Here is a 19,057-nt window from a genome sequence, read left to right as displayed (position 1 = left end):
AGGGGAAAGGAATGAGGAGAACAAGGGAGGGGAGCGACAACCCAGCACAAAGTAAAAAAGTTAAGGGACTGCCGAGAAACACCACTACACAAAGTCCCAAGCACCCGTAGAGACAACAGTGAACACTAAGCAACAAGTAGCCTAAAGGCAATATCTGAGTTTTTCGAGGCCCCGGATTCCTCAGGTTCTAAGACTTGCTTGAGTGGGTGGGGGTGGGGGGAAACAGTTGCAGTTGAACATTTTTGTAAAATGTCAATAAAAAAATTTCAGTAAAAAAAAAGAAGATCCAATAAATGTATAGCTCTAACTTCATTAAGAAACAATTTTGTAACACGCTATTGTAAAGACTTGGAATCCCTGACCATAGATGAATGGTGGACTGTTTCTAGCAGGAGAAAACCTTTCTTTGATTCTAGCAGGAATGAAATTCCTGGAGGGAAGTTTTTAAATTATGTGACTAAATGAACTTTTTGATAGGATTAAGAACCTGATTTGATGATGTAAATTCACAACAAGACTAGATGAAGGAAATATTGCGGTAACATTTTGTAACAAACTAAAACCAATAAAAAAAATAAAAGAAGGTCCTTTCTTTTTGGAAGACGTACTGGAGGACAGATGGCCAATGTCCAGAAGGTCCAGGTACCACATCCTCCTGGCCCAATCCGGAGCAATTAGGATCATGGATTTCCCAAACTTTCTCCAGAGCCTTATCACGCGAGGAATGACTGGGAATGGAGGAAACTCGTAATGGAGTGCCTTTATCCAACCCTTCCATTACAAACACGTCTCCTCGAGCTCCTCTTGGGTGAAATTCCCTGGAGAAGTACAGTACACATTTCTGGTTGACACCGGTTACGAGCAGATCAACTTGAGGGGTTCCCCAAAGGGTGAAGATCTCTTGAAAGGCTTCCTGAGCTAGTTTCCACTCGTAGGAGACTGTACTCTGCCTGTTCGGAGCGGCAGACGCAGTGCTCTCCTATCTGGCCAGGTGAACTGCTGCTACACAGATTACTTCTTGAATTGCCCAGAACCAGAGCTGCATTGCCTCTCTGCACAGTGGTAGGGACTCTACACCTCTCTTGATGAGGTAGTACATGGCCGCTGTGTTGTCCATCATTATCATGACATTCTTTCCTCGGGCAGGAAGGTCTTTAGTGCTAGTCTGATCACCCTCGGCTCCAAATGGTTGGTGTCTAGTTTGGACCAGATGGAGGCCAACGACCGCTGATTGTCAGATAGTTGACGTGGGCACCTCATCCCGTGAGTGAGGCATCCGTCATTACAATTATCTCCGACCGTGGTTGCAAAAACGGTTCTCCCTTCAGGATGTTGTCCTCACAGGCCCACCACAGAAGATCCTGTGTGACTCTGCTTGGAACCTGAAGGTCTGACATCTTGTCTGAAAATTGGGACCCTCCCACCCCCGTCTCCTGAGGCTTGCTGCCACCACTGCCATCAACTTGGTGAAAACCTAGTTCCTTCTGTGCTTGTGATGGATTGGCACATGAAAGTAAGCATCCTGAAGATCCAATTATATCATTTAGCCCTGAAGTTGTAGGGCCTGAAGGATCTGAGAAAGGGTAACCATCAAGAACTTGTCCTCAATCCTCAGCCCTTTTTGGGGATTAGAAAGTAAGGGGAGTGCCAACCCTTGTTCCTCTCCGCTACAGGTACCGGTTCTATAGCACCTTTCTCCAGCAGGGTCGAAATGTCCTGCAAAAGAAGAGGATCTGGAACTTTGAAAGAGTTGTTCCCCGGTGGATGATCAAGCCTTTTTTAGAAAGGGACGGCATTAACCCATGGCTACTGTTTCCAATGCCCATGCATCTGAAGTGATGCTCCGCCATTCTTTCAGATGCTGTGAGAGTCTGCCTCCCACTGGGGTTTTGAGGACCAAGGCCTCAGAGAGGTTTTGAGGCAGCTGATGCAGCAGCTGCGGGTAAAGTAGCAGTTGGCTGGGCAGATTTAGTACCTCTTCCCAGTCCACTATGGAGGAAATCTTCTCTGACTGCTTTGATGCAACAGTCCTCTCCTTCTTCCAACTGAGGAGTAATAGCTAAAGGACCTGCCACTCTAAGCTCTTCCAGTGGGGCAAGTTTGTGCCCGTCTGATTGCAGACCCAAGGGATTTGGCTGCTGCTTCGGAGGTCTGCAGCTTCTCCAGACTCTAGTCAGCCTTGCTGCCAAATAAATGTGTGCCGTCAAAGGGCATGCTAAGAAGTCTGGATTGTACATGCAGAGCAAAACAAGACTCTTAACCAGACAAATCTTTGCATTACACTGCTAGCCGCCATAAGCCCTGATGGTATGGTCAGCAGAGTCAAGACCAGCTTGACGGGATTCGCACATTGACAATATTTTTTTTAAAAAGCGCCTCCCCTTTGGGGATATGTTCAGCCGCCATCGATATGCAATCCCATAGGGTGAAAGTGAATTTAGCCAGTGCACACAAGGCATTAGCCGACTTAAGGCTCATAAACCCTGCAAGAAGATTTTTTGCCAAAGCATCATAGCGTTTGCCATCTCTGTCAGGGGGAATTGTTGGGTATGCATTCTCTTTGGATGTGGATGTGGCGGCCTGAAACACCAAACTTTCTGGGGTAGGATGCTTTGTTAGATATCAGGTCACTGCTTGATGCTCTGCACTTGCTTGCCAAGTTTGTATTCACTGTTGGAATTAATTCTGGCGTTTCCTAGTTAGCATTAACTCTCTTTTGTAGGGCTAGATGAAAAGGAATAGGGTCCTCCTGGGGTCCTTTATCTAAAATATCTGTGAGGTCATCCTGCTCAAAAAGTGGTGCAGTTCTACTCCAGATATTCTATGACCCTAAACATCAGTTGCCTGTACAATCCATCAGCGTGGTCTGAGGGATCTGACCTTGTAAACTCAAATGTCTATCCCACTTGCAGTTTGCAGAGTCGCATGTACATGTTGTATCCTTGAGTCTTTCGATAGATATTAAGGCCTCTGGAGCACCTTGTGTCACATATTGTAACCCAAAAGGGTGTGATCCATCTGAAGAGGGCTAATCATCTTCATAAATGAAGTGATGTAAAACATTTTTTAAAAAGTCTTTCCTTGGCAGTGGGGTGAATGTTTTTCATCCTCCGAGGATGTTGTCGTGTTATTCGATAATGGCAAACTCTTCGACGACTTGGAGAGCTTTGACGGTTGAGTTGTCGAAGGTTTCTTAGACAATGATGTCGAATTTTTTGTCGATGACATCGAATACTTTTTTTTAAAAAAATTTTTTTAGGGAGTTTCTCTACTCGAAGGAACCTTAGAAGGCTCCTGAGAAGTTTTCTCCTGGACACTCGGGCACAAGGGCGCACAGTTTTGTCCTTTGCCTTCTCTGTCGGGTTTATCGACATGGGCATGGCTCTTGCTTTTCTTCGGGGGAGGGGCGGGGGCGGGGGGTCGAGGCCGCATTCTCAAATACTTTGAGCATTTTCAGTCTGAATCACTCCCATTCAGCCGGTGAGGCCGATCTGGTCAGGCAAGCGACCTGTTCCGGGGAGGAACTTGACGACGATCTGTGACGCATTTTCTTCAAAGGCTGCGAGAGGATGACTAGTGGTGAGAACCACTCCAGGTTCTGGACCTTTTAGCTTTCTTCCGATGAGAAGAGTGGCCTCTTGACTCAGAGCATCGCTTCTTTGACTGAGTTGAAGGGGATTTATGCGACCTACCCGAAGCTAACTTCCCTCTACGCTCTTGCAGGGCTTTCACTATCATTGATAGGCAGGACCCACATTCGATGTGTTAGGCAGAAACCTGTGCAGTTCCCTTAGGGACCACTGCAAAAAAGTTTAAGACTACAGGTGTTGGCAGTAAACCCAATTGGTAGCAATCTGTACCACCCAGATTTACCTGGTAGCTGTGGCTGAGCAGTCAGACTTCTCTCAAGAAGAGTTAGGCAGTATATAGAGTATACACATTAGGTACAAAAAAATACAGTAGCACAAGCAAATACTGACCAGAGCTTTGGTATAAAAGTATATAATTATTTATTTAAAAACACACTTGTAAAAATACACTGGCACTAATATGTCAAGCAAGTTCAAACACAGTCACTAGAAATATATACAGAGAAAACTGGAAAAAGATTGTCCAGAGCAAAATATATTTGAAAAAAATGTGTATCAAAATTTATTGAAAGTGATACCAACAATTTAAACAATGGTGAGTCAATCACTAATAATTAAACACTAATCATTTTAATACAATACAATACAACAGCAGCAACCATATGCCTAAAATTGGCTAAAACATTATCACACATACTTGCCATTCATAGTGCGCTCATTCAAACCCAACTCTTTATAATGTGACATACATCCAAAAGCTAAAAAACAAAGGAATCATGTTAAAAACCTATGGGGAAGAGGAATTCATGACTATTCCCCATAAAACAGACTTTATTGTTATGTTCACAATCAATAGAATTAACAAATTATCTATTGACAGGGTGGATCGGAAGGAAAAGTGCAAAAGATCACATCCCTGTAGGGTTTATCTCTCGACCGGTTTCGATGTGTAGTGGTAGTAAACACAACGTCTTCCTCAGGAGGTAGATGTTACCATTCTCTCTTTTGTAGATTGCCTACACGCATGCGCGCATTATGAATGGCAAGTATGTGTGATAATGTTTTAGCCAATTTTAGTCATACGGTTGCTGCTGTTGTATTGTATTAAAATGATTAGTGTTTAATTATTAGTGATTGACTCACCATTGTTTAAATTGTTGGTATCACTTTCAATAAACTTTGATACACATTTTTTTCAAATATATATTGCCCTGGACAATCTTTATCCGGTTTTCTATGCAATTATAATACTCTGGTCCAGAGGCTAGAGTTATCCTGCCCTTTTCAGTTTTCTCACTAGAAATATATACACCTCCCTGATTAATTATTCGACAAGTCTTAGGAAAAGAACACCACTTAATATCAACACAGAGGTGAGCGCTTAACCAAGGTAGCACTCCAATAATTATTTTAAAAGGGAGAGAAAAGGCAGAAATAGTAAAGCACACAATACCAACAGTTTTAAAAGAACTACAGCAAGTCAAGAAAGGCAGGGTCTACTGTAGAGCAAAAAGTTCATAGGCCAGGCCCACTCTTGGAGAGCAAGGCGGAATGTGCCCAAGATCACACAGTTGAAGTACTCTTTAAAAGTCTTTGCAGCTAGTTTAAAAAGGAGCTGGATGAGTTCAGAAAAGTTAGTTAACAGGTCCCAGGTCACCCCAGGATAGAGAGTCAAGGATTTACGGGACACCTTGAACAGTCTGTTGCAAGGGAGACCAGGCAGGACACAGTATCTGAAATGGTGAGAAAGCTCCAGCGGGGGCAGTTGTTCCTAGCAGCGGGTGCAAGTCGGTGCTTCGTCCAGGGGAAGAGAAGATCTCGACGTGGAGGAAAGCTGGAGGTTGTTGCACTGCCAGGGAAGAAACTAGCCACAGAGTTTCCCGGTTAAAAGGTACTACCCTTTTATTCGCGGTAGTGGTGAAGCGTGGCTATCCGGCCGCCGGGATGCTTGGCACGGGCGATTCGACCACGAGACGATCCAGGAAGGCGAAAAGAGGGCGAACTGGTTAAACCCACCAGCTCAAAGGAAGAAGACTCTCCTGGAAGAAGATCTTCTCTGTCGTTGGGAAGTGGTGAGCCGGTTCAGCAGGGCTCCACCGGTGGTGTCATCGTTGCAGGTCGGCTTAGCTTCTCCCTCTTCGGATTCTATAGGTCCTGTGGCGAGTTCTGAGGTTCCAGTCTCCAAAGCCCTGCTTTTATGCAGAAAACCCCCAATCACCAGTCCTAGCTGTCACTCAAACATGCTAAGTGGTGAGCCGGGCGGCTCACCACTGGGCCAATCACACAAGAGTGCGACTTGAGTTGCCAAGGCAACTCAGTCCAGGGTGCCTATTCCCCCCTCCCACACATCCTGTAGACCCAGAAAGAGTGGCACCACTTTTGGAGGCTTCTGTGTAGAAGCCCGCCAAAAGTGGAACAAAGGGCTCGACTTGGGTTGGAGTTAGAGGCGAATACAAACGCCATTTTAAAACCGAGTCCTGGCAAAAAGACCCAACTGGGGAATAAATATTAAATAAATAACCCAGAGGTATCTTTAACATTGCACCAAAAAAGTGGTGCGTTTAAAATGAATGGGAAAATCCCATAGGAAATATTCCGGTGGAATATTTCACGTGGTAACCACTGCCACCAGCCAGAAACTCGACGAGGGGGGACTGCACAGTGCCCCCTCGAAAAACAGACCCAGGGGCAATCTGATTACCCCTACCAGTACTTCCACAATATGAGGGTTTGTACTGGTTCTGTTCACAATTTAAGACTAGTAAAGTCAATGGTGACTTTACATGCCCTGGGAGACAGTAGTCAGTCCCAGGGTATGGAGTCTATGTTTGGGGGTCACTATGACACCCCTGTGTTACTGCACTGAGGGTGCTATGTAACACACTTACCAAGAACACATGAAGCCCAATGGAGTAAAAGACCCCTTAGCCCATAAAACACATTACAAAGTCAAAGGACATTCTCAAATCATGCCTAAGAGTGGGAGAAAAACAGTCTCACTCTTAGCAGGAGAAAAAAAATAAACCCCAAAAATCCAGCAAAGCTGCTGGGGGGACTCACTACGTTTGGGAAATTAGCCTTTACAGAGAATTCTCTCTAACACGATGTCATGAGTGGATCGTAAGCACCACAGACACACCCGATGGGGGTCCGTAAGGGAAATATTTTTCCGCAGTCGTGCCATTTTTTGAACCCACGATATTGCAGTTGCAGACGACGATGCCATTTTTAACTAAATTCAATAGGTTCCTTGAAAGAACCTAAGCGCGCCGACCTTCCGAAGCAATAGCTCTCACGGGAAAAAAAGAACTGAAGCCAACGGACGCTGCGCACGCTACACACCAGTGATGATGTCGACATCGAGACAGAGGCCCTCGAGGGACATCGAGTCGACAGGTATCAACGGACAGTGCCCCCTGCTGGAATACATTTCCAAAGCAACTAAAGCTGGATATGGAGATATCATAAGAGTAGGAATATGTGGGAGGAAACAATCCATTCAAAAGACTGAATTTGCACAAATCCTCATGCACGAAATGCTAAAATGGGGAAAGTTGGAGCAAAAATGTTAAGGAAGATGTTAAGTCTGAATTTGTACAAGTCTCCATATCTGAGATGTCAATATAGGGAAAGTTGGATTAAATATTGTCACAAGCAAATGAAAATTGGTGAAGAAATTAACTTGAACAAGTCTCCATATATGAAATGCAAATATGGGCAAAATTGATACAAGCAGTATCTAAAACCAATAAAGTAGGAGTACAACTGTGTTATACTGAAAGATTGACAGAACATTAAAATAGGTCCTGGTAAAAGTAGTACATCAGGCAGTGAGCCTTTGGGAAAGAGATGCCTGGCAGCAGAGTATACCAGGGTATCTACAAGGCCCAGGGGGGTTGGGGGGATACCTGGCAGGGGAGTACACCAGGTAATCCTTGTGAAGCATATGAAAGAAAAGGACATTGTGGATAGATAGTTGGCAGGAGAGTATACCAGGGGATCTAAATAATCTACTGAAGGGTTCCTGGCAGGGGAGTATACTAGGAAGTTGGTACATAAAAGACACTGGTGCCATACTAGGAAAGATATTGTGTGGAACAGACACTTTTGCCATCCTTGGAGTGTTTGTTGTACAAAAGAGTACATTTTTGGGAAAAAACACCTTTGCCATCCTACCTGAAATATTCCCATTATTCTGAGGAGAAAATTGTTTGGAAAAGACACACCATCCTTTCTGAGATTAGTCCTGGAGAAGGGGACTATCCTCTGGATCCAAGGATGCCTCCTTGGAAGAAACCACTTAGTTGGATATATTTAATTGCTTTATATCTGAACGCTTTTTAAACCTAGTTCGGAGACAATTTCCTTACACTCCTTATTTGATGAATTTCTAGTGTGAAGGTCAGATATATTTTGGACACAAGGACAAGACACCATCTGATTTTTAGTTAATAGTTTCCTAGGTAGGGAAACTTTTTAGGATTGGGAAAGAGAAGCCTTTATCCAAACCTTCCACTTTTAATAAAGATGTCAGAGGTTGAGAACATTACCACTTTGTGGCCACCTCTCATTTCTAACCCCTCGCAATCTTCTCATGGAAGATATTCATCAGGCTTTAGCCAAGTTTTTGCCAAGTTGTAGGGGCAGACATTGAAGGGATACAGATTGGTTTATGGGGCAGCAGAGCCATGAATAAGGAATGGGTTGACAAACCTTTTAGCCGCTCAATTTACATGGAATTAGCATCCCACGCATAAAAAACGACTTTCAAGCAAAATTGAACTTAAGATTGCACTACAGGCAATTAAAATGTATACAAAATAAAACTAGATTGATTATGATTAAACAAGTGAGAATGAATCATTAGGAGTTAAGTATTAACAATGTCTAATTTGCACTCACTAGCAAGGATAATTGTATGACTTACCAAAAAGGGAAGCTATCATCTTCAGCCTTTCCAAGTACAGAATCACGTAGCTGTTCATATGCAACCATGCGTACACCAGAGTACACTAAGTAAAAAATAACAGTTATTACCATTATATTGTGGAGATTTTTAATAAGACAATCGCATGTGAAAATGTAGACAAAGCCTTAATGGTGATATGGGATTCAAATTGCCATGAATTATTTAATTAAGTCTAAAATGCATACTATCATTTTGTCTTTCCTCCCAAGAAAATTATTATCACTACGCTATTTATTAAATGCAGACCTAGCTTCAAGAAACAACAGAGCACTTTACAAATCACGGGGGAGGACACAGTGAGGGAAGCAGATATACACTTGAGTGGGGAGCAAACAACTGGGGGGTGGGCAACTTGGCAGCAAGGGATCTACAAGCGACCAGTGGAGGAAACAGGTTGTAGCAAATCACTCAGTCTCAGGTTGGGTGTGGAGGGGAGCCTGTGGAGTTGAGCAAAAGAAGGAAAAAAAAAAACAATTCAATTAAGTTTAAGAGATTGCAAAGATATTTATGGTAGTGCATATCGGTGGATCAGACACATTTATTTCCATTTTAGCGGTTGATTTGCTCTCTCCACTTCCTTTATTTGCGTGATGGTACAATCTACTAACATTTTAGATCGGAGTTCAAAGTGGCACAACCATACATTCAAATCATTCAAAGTCCGAACAGGGATGTACTTTGGACTAGAAATAGCATTTTTGTACCACCATGCGGCAGAGTGACAAACACGTTTTAAGAACATGGGTTCAGAAAAATCCCACACCAGGAAATGTATTCTGGGTAAGGTTTTCAATCAAAAAAATCAGTGTGAGAAATCACACCCATTCTTCTTCTTGTATTCCTACACAGTAAACAATCTCTTTAGATTGTATCAAGGTCAATAAGGATTTTGACCCTGTGCATTTTAATTTATAAATATTTTTCAAAGGCTAGAAAGACAGTACCCAAAGACCCTTGACTATTTACAACTTTGCATACAATACAGGTAAGTACAACCCAGTCATTTGGACTGGGTTTTGGTGAACATACAACATGTTTTGTTTTTGTTGATCGACATCCATCACTTGACAAACATGTGAACACAGAACAGAACAATTTTCGGTGAACAGAGACATTTTCAGTGCGATTAGTGGACACTGAACTTGTGGAAAAGTCGTTGACACTATTGTGTTTCGGCCCAAGAAAAAGCTTGATGGAGCTTATATGTGGTAGGCCTTCATCAGGACCTGTAGTAGATGGTGTAACCGTGTCCTTTTGGTCTCTATCGTGAGCTATTCTTTGTTATAGAAAATGTCTCATGTAGATCCTCTCTTAGGTAGTAGGGGACAAAACATGGTGCAATGATCACCAGAAACTTGATGTTCCTGGTGATGCCTGGCTGTCTCAATGGGCAGGAGCGTGTGGTACCATGTGTGTGTGTGGAGAAGGGCCTGGCAGGAGGACGTTATTCTGCAATCCAGGTATCAGTCCCGGACAAAGTAATTTGCGGGTCAGTCCGGCCGACGTAGCGCGTGACTGGCAACAGCTTCTGTTTCTGCCGGTATGCTCGCACAGAATGGGTAAGGTACAATTTTAGGTGGAGAATGACGCATTTGGGATGCATCCATTACATCAATGATAACCTATTTTGCTTGCTTACATGCCTATATTGTGGCCCAAACCCTTAAAACTTGGATTATTAAAGTAGTAGCCACATCAAGACAGACAATGACAAACAGATTTAATATTCCAGCTTCCGGATGAATAAAATGCCATCCATGCAAAGCTGGAATGCGTAAAAGCAACTGCCGACAGGTACCAGATAATACTTACCTTCAGAAAAATGTGGTTTTCCTTTATTTATGAAGATTAGAACATAAGGCTACAAACTAGAGCAGCATAATGCACATGGGTCACATAATCAAGCCATTGCAAATTAAAGATCCAATATTCACATTCCTAAACAGCCAAGTACAAAGTCCAATCAACGAATTTGGTAAGCGCAGCAAGAGATCTCTCCGCCAAAACCAAAAGCAACAAAAAACGAAATGTACAAATGAGTATCTTTTATTTATGTAGAAAGGTCAGCATTTATTCATAGTGCCAGCAGTCCTAGGATCTGTGCACTCCATGCTTGGAGCTACTGCCATTGTCTATGTGTAGTGCCCATTATAAAGAGGCACTCTAAAGTAAAATAACGATTTTAGATCTCCATAGATCAATGGTTCATCATGGTCTCTGCACCACTCCCATAGGCATGCGTTTGTTGTCAACATTTCTTACTACAATTGGATAAAAGATGTTAAGGGATCTGCTTCCAGGTTCACATCCCTGAGGGAAATATGCAAGTAGCAACCATCCCCATCTAAGGAAAATCCAAGTAGTAACAATCCCAATCAATGGTAGAGCCAGTAAGTGAAACCGTGCAGGGCAGTAGTGGGTGCATTCAGAGGTTCTGAAGGACCAAAGTTCCGCTTGTTTGAAATAGAAAGGTGTAATGGGACGGAACGATTGGTCTGGTCTAAAAGGTATAATAATGTTGCAGCCCAACACTGTTTTGTGTTTGCCCAGTTATTGGCTAGTCTAGTGATACAAGTAATCTGCCTGCACAACACGGATATGTGCAAGAATGACAGAAAAGTGTAGGTCCACACAATCACAAAAGAGGCTTCTCATACCTTTGCAAGAGCAGCCTGCAAGATTGTCCCCTTGAAACAAATTCCTTGCATTAAAGAATCTTTATAAATTGTGAAGAGATAGCTTAAGCGTTTTGTGCAATAAATAAAGTAACTTATTGGGGAAATTTCCATCATATGTGATGAAAATTAATGTAGAACCTCAAATACTTACATCTATTACATTTTTTTCAGGTATAAACAACTGTGTCTTTATACTGGCCTTACGATCACGTGTGATCATTCTCACACGCTTTTTCATATTAGGTGCAGGACTGACACAGGCTGCATATATTATTTTAAAATGTATAAAACAAGGGAAATTCAGAGGCATAATACCTGCTTTCCTTAATCTATAACCCCGAACAACTGATCAAATCCTTTTTAAGGAATGTAGAAGGCATTGGTATCTCAATATTAACAAGGTTCCAGGAAAAGGTTCTGAATAGTCAACAAAGGTATTTTTTTTTTTTTTAAATATATTTTTATTTTATCTCAACCAAACAACATTACAACAAAACATAAATAAAACACTTCAAACAACAAAGCCAAACGAACAAAAAGTAAGGCACTGCAATCCCCATCCCTCCCCCCTATGAGCCTGTAGAGTGTTCACCATCAGTGTCCGTTCCGTGCGGTGGGGCCTCATCGCTCTCAAGTCCAGCCGAGGCCGATCCCGCACAAAACAGTTCAGCTAACAACAACTTCCATGCCATGAGAGAGCCTATTTCTTCCCCATCGCCTGCCATACTGCCATCTTGCCACGCTGTCGTTTCAGCATCCGCCCATTTTTGGAGATCCCGCCACCAGACCTCCACTCGCGGCTTGTGACATTTCTTCCACTCCATGGCTATCCTACGTTTGGCAAGCACATAGGCCAGATCTTTAAGTTTATCAACATGTCGAAGCTTACGCGCCCTGGGATACCCTCCCAGCAGACAAGCCCACGCCGAATCCACCTTAAGTGTAATACCCCTTCCTGCCAGCCTCTGCGCCACTTCACCCCAATAAGTTGCAATCACTGGGCACGCCCAGAACATATGTATCATGTCCGCATTCTCTTCGTTACACTTGGGGCACGCCTGGCACCCACTACCTAGGAATTTGGAAATTCTGAGGGGGGTCATATATGCCCTGTGCGTAATATAGAGCTGTATCTGCTTGAACCTGGCGTTCCTCGATACCTTTTTATGGTACCCCAGGGCGCGCTCCCACATCCCATCCGACATCGGAGCCCCCACCTCTGCATCCCACTCCAGTCTCAGGTACCCTAAATCCTTCCCAACCTTTGTCATCAACATCTCGTACAACCTAGAGACCTCGTGTCCGCCCTCTGATGCGTCATACATCGTCTCCAGCGTGGCATCCGGTTCATCGGCCAAAGTAGTTTCGGGCCACGTGCTCCGGACCTCCCGGGCCACCCTGTGATATGTTACATATTGACCCCTGTGTAGTCCCGACCCTGCCTCCAGTTCATCGAACTCCATCAGGGTCCCCTCCTGCCAGATGTCGCCCATTGTAATCAATCCCACTGACTCCCAATACGTCCGGATAATAGTTCTCAGCTGCCCGTCCTCCTTTGCCAGGGCGATCAGAGGGAACTGCGGCATACACGGCGCGGGGTCACCCATCATCCGACAGGCACGCCGCCATATGTTCCTGCCAAGGGCCAGCATCTTAGGACGCTCTCTCATCCATGAGCCAGTCACCCAAATCACCTCCCGCAGATAGAAGGGGGAACAGTCTTTCCCTAGCAGCCTATGTTCGGGGGTCTCTTCATCTGAAAGCCACCTGGCCACATATTGCAGTTGCGCCGCGATATAATAGGCCTCAAAGTTCGGCAGCTTCACGCCACCTTTCTCGTAAGAGTTCTGCAATTTCCATAATGCGACCCTGTTGCGCGTGCCGTGCCACAGGAAATTCCTACACACGCTATGCAACCTGGCGAAAAACTTCCTAGGTATCATATGCGGGATGTTATTAAAATAATGCAGGAGCCTGGGCAACACCACCATTTTAAGCATAGCTCCGCGACCCATCATTGCTAAAGGCAATCTTTCCCAGAACCTCATGCACCTCTCAATCTTTCCCACAGCTAGTTCAGCATTATACTTGTGTTCTTCCTCAGTCGTGTGTTATCGTCAATGCCCAGGTACCGGAAGGAGCTCGTTGCCCACGGGATCCGCAGCACTGGCAACCTCTCCACCGGTATCCCCACATAACTGCCTAGCGGGCATAGTACGGATTTCTGAGGGTTGACCGCTATGCCGGACAACCAGGCGTACCTCTCCAATACTTCCAAGATATACTGCAAATTCTCTTCCGGATGTTTCAGGTATAACAGCATATCGTCTGCATACAGGGATACAAGATGGCACTCTCCTCCCACCTCTATGCCCACCGGATCATACTGCTGCCGGAGGTAAACTGCTAAGGGTTCGAGGGCCAGTATGTACAACATTGGGGACCAAGGACATCCCTGCCTGGTACCTCTGCCTAACTGCCATCTGTCTGACACTACTGCACCCGTACGGACCCTAGCCAGAGGCGCACTATATAATAGCTCGGCCCACCTCATGTAGCATGGTCCCAGTCCGAACTGCCCCAAAGCCGCCAGGAGCCATGGCCATCGGACGGAGTCGAACGCTTTAACCGCGTCCAGCGCCACTATTGCCATTTCGCTGTCGTCACTGCCCCCCTTTTCCACCACCCTGTGAAGGCGCCTGTGATTGTGGGTAATATTCCTGTTCGGGACATAGCCCGTCTGGTCAGGATGGATCAGCTTGCCTATTACCCTCCGCATTCTGGCCGCCAGGACAGCTGTTAGGATCTTGCTGTCCTGGTTCAGCATCGACAGGGGCCGGTAGGAGCCACAATCATGTCCCGGTTTATTGGGTTTGGGGAGCGGTACTATAATCGCCTCCCTGAGTGATTCCGGCAACCGCCCCACCTCGAACGCTTCATGAAACATCTCCAGCATGGGCGGGAGGCACCTCCTCTCCATATGCTTTATAAAATTCACTGGGGAACCCATCCGCTCCTGGGGCCTTGCAAGTGGGTAGCTGCCGCACAATCTCCTGCAGCTCCTCCAGAGTGATCGGAGCATCCATCTCCTCTCGCTCTTCGTCACTTATCTTGGGCAGGCCTATGTCTTCAAGTACTACCTCTATATCCTCCCGGCTTCCCCCCTCTCGGTCCTCATATAATGCTTGATAATATTCTGCGAATGCTCCATTCACCCCTTCCTGGGTGTTCTGCTCCACTCCCTTTTCAGTGATAACTGACCGGATCGGGGATCTTGGGGTCTCGCTCTTATACAGCCAAGCAAGAAGTCTGCCCGTCTTGTCTCCCCCGGCATGCAACCTCTCAATGTACTTCTTGTAATTCAGGTTACAAAGCCTGTCCCAATGTTCTGCGCACCTCTGTTGCAGTTTAATGACCTCCTCCATGTCCGTCCCCCCCTCCCCCAGCTCTCTCTCCAACTCAGTCTCGGCTCTACGCAGATCTGCCAGGACTCCTCCCATTAATCCTTTGGATTTAGCAATGGCAACCCCCCTCATTACAACCTTAAAGGCCTCCCACAAAGTACCAGCCGACTTGACGCTGCCTGTGTTCGTTTCAAAATAAGCAACAATCTCCTCCCTCACTTCTTCTCTGAAGACTGGATCCCTGAGCGCTTCCGCCCTGAGGCGCCATGTTGGAATACGCGCACGTGGGGGACAAAGCTGCCAACGCATGACCAGGGGCGAGTGGTCCGAAAGGACTCTCGCCCTGTAGTCTATCTGGTCACACTCCGCGACAATGTCCGGAGTGGCGAAAAAGTAATCCAGCCTTGTGTGTAACTGGTGCGGGGCCGAGTAATGTGAATATTGCCTCACGCCAGGGTGTCTCGTCCTCCACACATCTGCCAGGCCAAGGTCTACCAGCAGCGCCTGCAGTACCCTAGCCGCCGGGCTGGGCCTGTCCACCCTGTCGTCTGACCTGTCCTCCTTGGGGTCTAGTACACAATTAAAGTCCCCTCCCCAAATCACAGGACCCCCCATCCCCTCACCCAGTCTAGTGGTCAGTGTCCTGAAGTATGTCGCCGTGTCACGGTTGGGGGCATAGGTATTTATAATGCACACTACTTTATTTTCCACAAGCCCCCTTACCATGACCAGCCTCCCATCAGACTCCACAACCTCCCCAAGTAGCTTAAACGGGACATGTGGTGCAACCCAAATCAGCACACCTCTAGCATAGGCAGAATATGTGGATCCAACTACAGTCCCTCTCCACTTTCTCCCCACCAGTTCCAACTTATCCCGTGTCAGATGTGTCTCCTGTAACAGGGCGATGTCTATCCTTTGTCTTTTTAGGTACAACATGACCTTGTTACGCTTAAGATAGCTGTTAAGACCTCTAACGTTCCACGTTAGTATCCTAAGGTCCCCCATGACGCATCCGTAGCTCCCATCCCTCTCCCAGGACCACTCGCCTCCCCCCTACCGCAAGGGCCCCCATCACCAGTTTCTCTCCCAGGCTCATATAAAAACTAACCCACCCCACCCCCCTAACCCCCTTAACCCAACCAACTGCCCAGCTCCATCCCTGGATCTCAGGCATCCCTGTGTTCGGTTCTCTCTGGAACCCAAGTAGAGAACCCGACAGGGTGTCACCCCACACACAGTGACTAAACTAAACTCAAACTGGGGTACGAAGACCAGCCCTCGGAGGCTCCCCTCCCGCACTTCCGTATCCGCGCACACGGACCATGTTTCAAAGTCCTAACGCATACACTACCAAACAAGAGTCATCCCGACTATATTCCAGTCCCAATGTTCATAGCCCAACCGGGCCCGCAGCATCACTTATCTCTTCCCGTTCCATCCGCCGTCCGCTCATCTGGCTCCTGAGGACAGTTTTGTGCATCGAGCCATTCCATGGCCTCCTCCGGAGTGTCAAAGAACAGCATCTTAGTCTTGAAGAAAACCTTCAATCTGGCCGGGTAAAGCAGCATATACTTGTACCCTGCTGCCCGCAATCGCCTCTTAACCGCCCCAAAGTTCATGCGACTGCGCTGCACTTGCAAGGTGTAATCGGGGTAAGCAGTAATGGTCGCCTCTCCTCGCCGTATGGTGCCCCCCTTACGAAAGTGCTCAAGGATCCTTTCCCGATCCCGATAATTGAGGATCTTGGCGATCACAGGCCTAGGTGGGTTCCCCGGCGATGGTCTTCTACTCAAGGCCCTGTGCGCCCTCTCCACCGCAAACCCCTGCGACAGGGCTCCCCCAGTGATCTCCTGCAGCAGCAAGTTCTCAAACTCCGTGGGATTCTGGCCTTCAGCCCCCTCCGGCAGGCCCACGATGCGAACGTTGTTTCTCCGGGCACGTCCTTCCGCCTCTTCAGCCCTACTTTCCAAGTTGCCCACCCGCTGCACCAGGGCATGGATATCGCGCTTATGTGCAGTGCAGTCCGCTACAGTAGGGCCCATCTCCTTTTCCAAAGTTTCCGTGCGCTCAGCCAGGGCTCGCACATCCTGCCTCAGGAGGTTCACGTCCTCCTGCACCGCACCAACCTGTAGTTCCAACGCGGTTTTCAATTCGACCACAGCAAGTTGGAGCCTGGTCTCCCACGTCGCCTTCAGATCCGCGATCGCAGCGAGAACCTCCTGGTTCGCACCACCGGCGGCCATCTCCTTGGTCTGAGCCTTATCCTTGCTCCTGGCACCCTCCAGGCCGGGCGACGTCTTGGCGTATTCGTCAAGCGTGGGCTGTTTATTCTTCGCCCTCAGTGGCTTGTTCGACATATCTCCAGTCAGGAGCGTCCCTCCGGTCGCGCCCCGGTCCAAGCCAGGGAGGCACTGTGCCCATACACCACGACTCTGTTGAGTCTCAGCTCGCCCAGCAGTCTCAGGCACCGCTGTTGTCCGGCGCTCCCCCCAGATGGGCAGGGTCGCGCTGCCCCCTTCGTACCACTGAGAGGGCGCACGTATGTTGTGGTCCCGATCTACCGCTCCTTTGTCCCCTCGTCAAGCGGCGGCGGCCATTTTGTCATCCGCCGAGGTTTGGCCGCCAGTGCTTCATTCGGCTCTTAAGTGTCCGTGCGCACTACGAACCCATATAAAAATGTGTCCTCGCGTGCAGCCGGACTTCATGTACACAGTCTTCCAATTTTCGCCAAATCACAGCGGTCCTTGCGCGGTATCAGTCGGATTATGTACGGATCAGCGGGAGCTCCCGTACAGGCACGTCCTTTCACATGGCTACCAAGCCACGCCCCCCCCAACAAAGGTATATATTCATATGTCCCATCCTCTTCCCTCACACTCATGAAATAGTAAAGCATTTGATCTTTAAAAAGGGATCATGCCAGGAAGCATGACCGGGCACACGCATCCTCCCTCAACAATGCTCACGGCTTTACCCACCAGTCCTTTTCTCTACATGCCAGCTACGACTTTGCAAAATGGATGCGGTTCTTGTAACAAACAGTTCACCATGCGGATAATCGTGTGAAGGTACTAAGCATGTTTTTTAAATTGAAAATATTATAAAAATATATATGAGGACAAGGTCCAGGGTAGAGCAACAGAAACGTGGTTCCGACGACACTGCATACGTGAATGGCATATGATGGTATTTCGAGCCCAGACATGATATTCTGGTTTATATTTTTAAGAACCTGTTAGAGGAAACAAATAGAGATTTGTTTTTTAAGCATGCTTTTCCTAAAGAGAATTACAGGTACAATTTCTCTTAGCATAAAATAATGAGCAAAAAGGTTTCTGTCTGACAGACATTTTTAGAATTGTGATTTGGCATTCTGATCTAGCAGTTTCCTTAGTGAGGATACAATTGAGGCAGGTATGAATTGAAAGGATTTGGCACACGTCTAGTGGAGAAGGCAACGGCATTTGGCTCAATGAGAAGAATCTCTTAAAAACTGTGATAAAAGATATATAAATAGTGAGGCAGGAGTGTTGAGCCGTGTTGGGGATTCTGCTCATTTGCTGGTGATTTTCTGTGCGCTTGAAAATTGAAGGACCAGAGTGAGGCAGGAGTGTGGAGCCGTGTGGGGCGGGGTTCGTGGACTCTGAACTTGCCTTCACCTCTTCTTCTCCCCCCCTCTTCTTCCGCCAGCTAACTTGGCTGCCACTTACTTGCACATGAGCACCCATCCCTTGGCATATGGACTACGGCGACTGCGGAACGTGAGCTTTGCTGTGTGGCCATTTTCGACAGCGGCTGCCTTGAACTGTGACAATCCTTCTCCCCGCTCTGTGCGACCCAGTGTCTTTGGTGTAATTAGCCAGATAGCACTGCACATTTCCCCCCTCCCCTTTCTGTTTCTTGCTCTCCCTTACCCCCTTCCCTGAGTCCCACCCCACCATTTTGTTAAATATCTGTTTGCTTTTCTTCTTTGTTCATGCCTGATAATACGCATAATTGCTCTAAGGCTTTGGCTTGCCTATCAAAAAGCCTTTTGGCCTTCGATCTGGAAAGCATGCCGGTGCAAGTGTACCTATTTTTGGAAAACAGTGAACAGTGCATGGCGACTTTGGCCCCCCACAAAGGAGGCGCAGTGGCTCGGAAGAGCCCCATAGATGCTTATTTTTCTACTAAACTCCCTGCTGCCGTGGTCAAACCTATAATTGTAGTGGAGACCAATCGCTCATCTGAGGGTTACACAAGCTCTTTACCTCTTGACCTAGACAATGATCATCTTCTACAGTTGTGCTATGCCCTCCAAGGTAGTGCCCTGCCAGCTCTGGCCACTTGTGAAACCAGGACAAAGACTCCTCCTGTGGTTCCTGTAGTTGATTTATCTGAAGTCTGCTCTGGTTCCGTTTTGGTGGCTGGCCT

The 19,057-nt window shown here is 46.7% G+C and overlaps 1 protein-coding gene across 3 annotated transcripts in view; it reads right to left on the bottom strand.

Moving 5' to 3' along the window:
* The window catches only part of SLC25A27 (solute carrier family 25 member 27), a 575,367-nt gene that overhangs the window by 339,817 nt on the left and 216,493 nt on the right, over nt 1-19,057 (bottom strand). For all 3 annotated transcript variants that reach the window (XM_069605807.1, XM_069605806.1, XM_069605808.1), the window contains one exon: nt 8,518-8,602. In XM_069605807.1, coding sequence (XP_069461908.1) covers nt 8,518-8,602 — 85 coding nt within the window. The remainder of the gene's footprint in view (nt 1-8,517; nt 8,603-19,057) is intronic.

This window comes from Ambystoma mexicanum, chromosome 4p (assembly GCF_040938575.1).
Source record: "Ambystoma mexicanum isolate Mex_15411 chromosome 4p, UKY_AmexF1_1, whole genome shotgun sequence".
Classification (NCBI taxonomy): domain Eukaryota; kingdom Metazoa; phylum Chordata; class Amphibia; order Caudata; family Ambystomatidae; genus Ambystoma; species Ambystoma mexicanum.
Note: the sequence above shows the minus strand (reverse complement) of the source record. Positions and strands in the feature narration are given on the sequence as shown.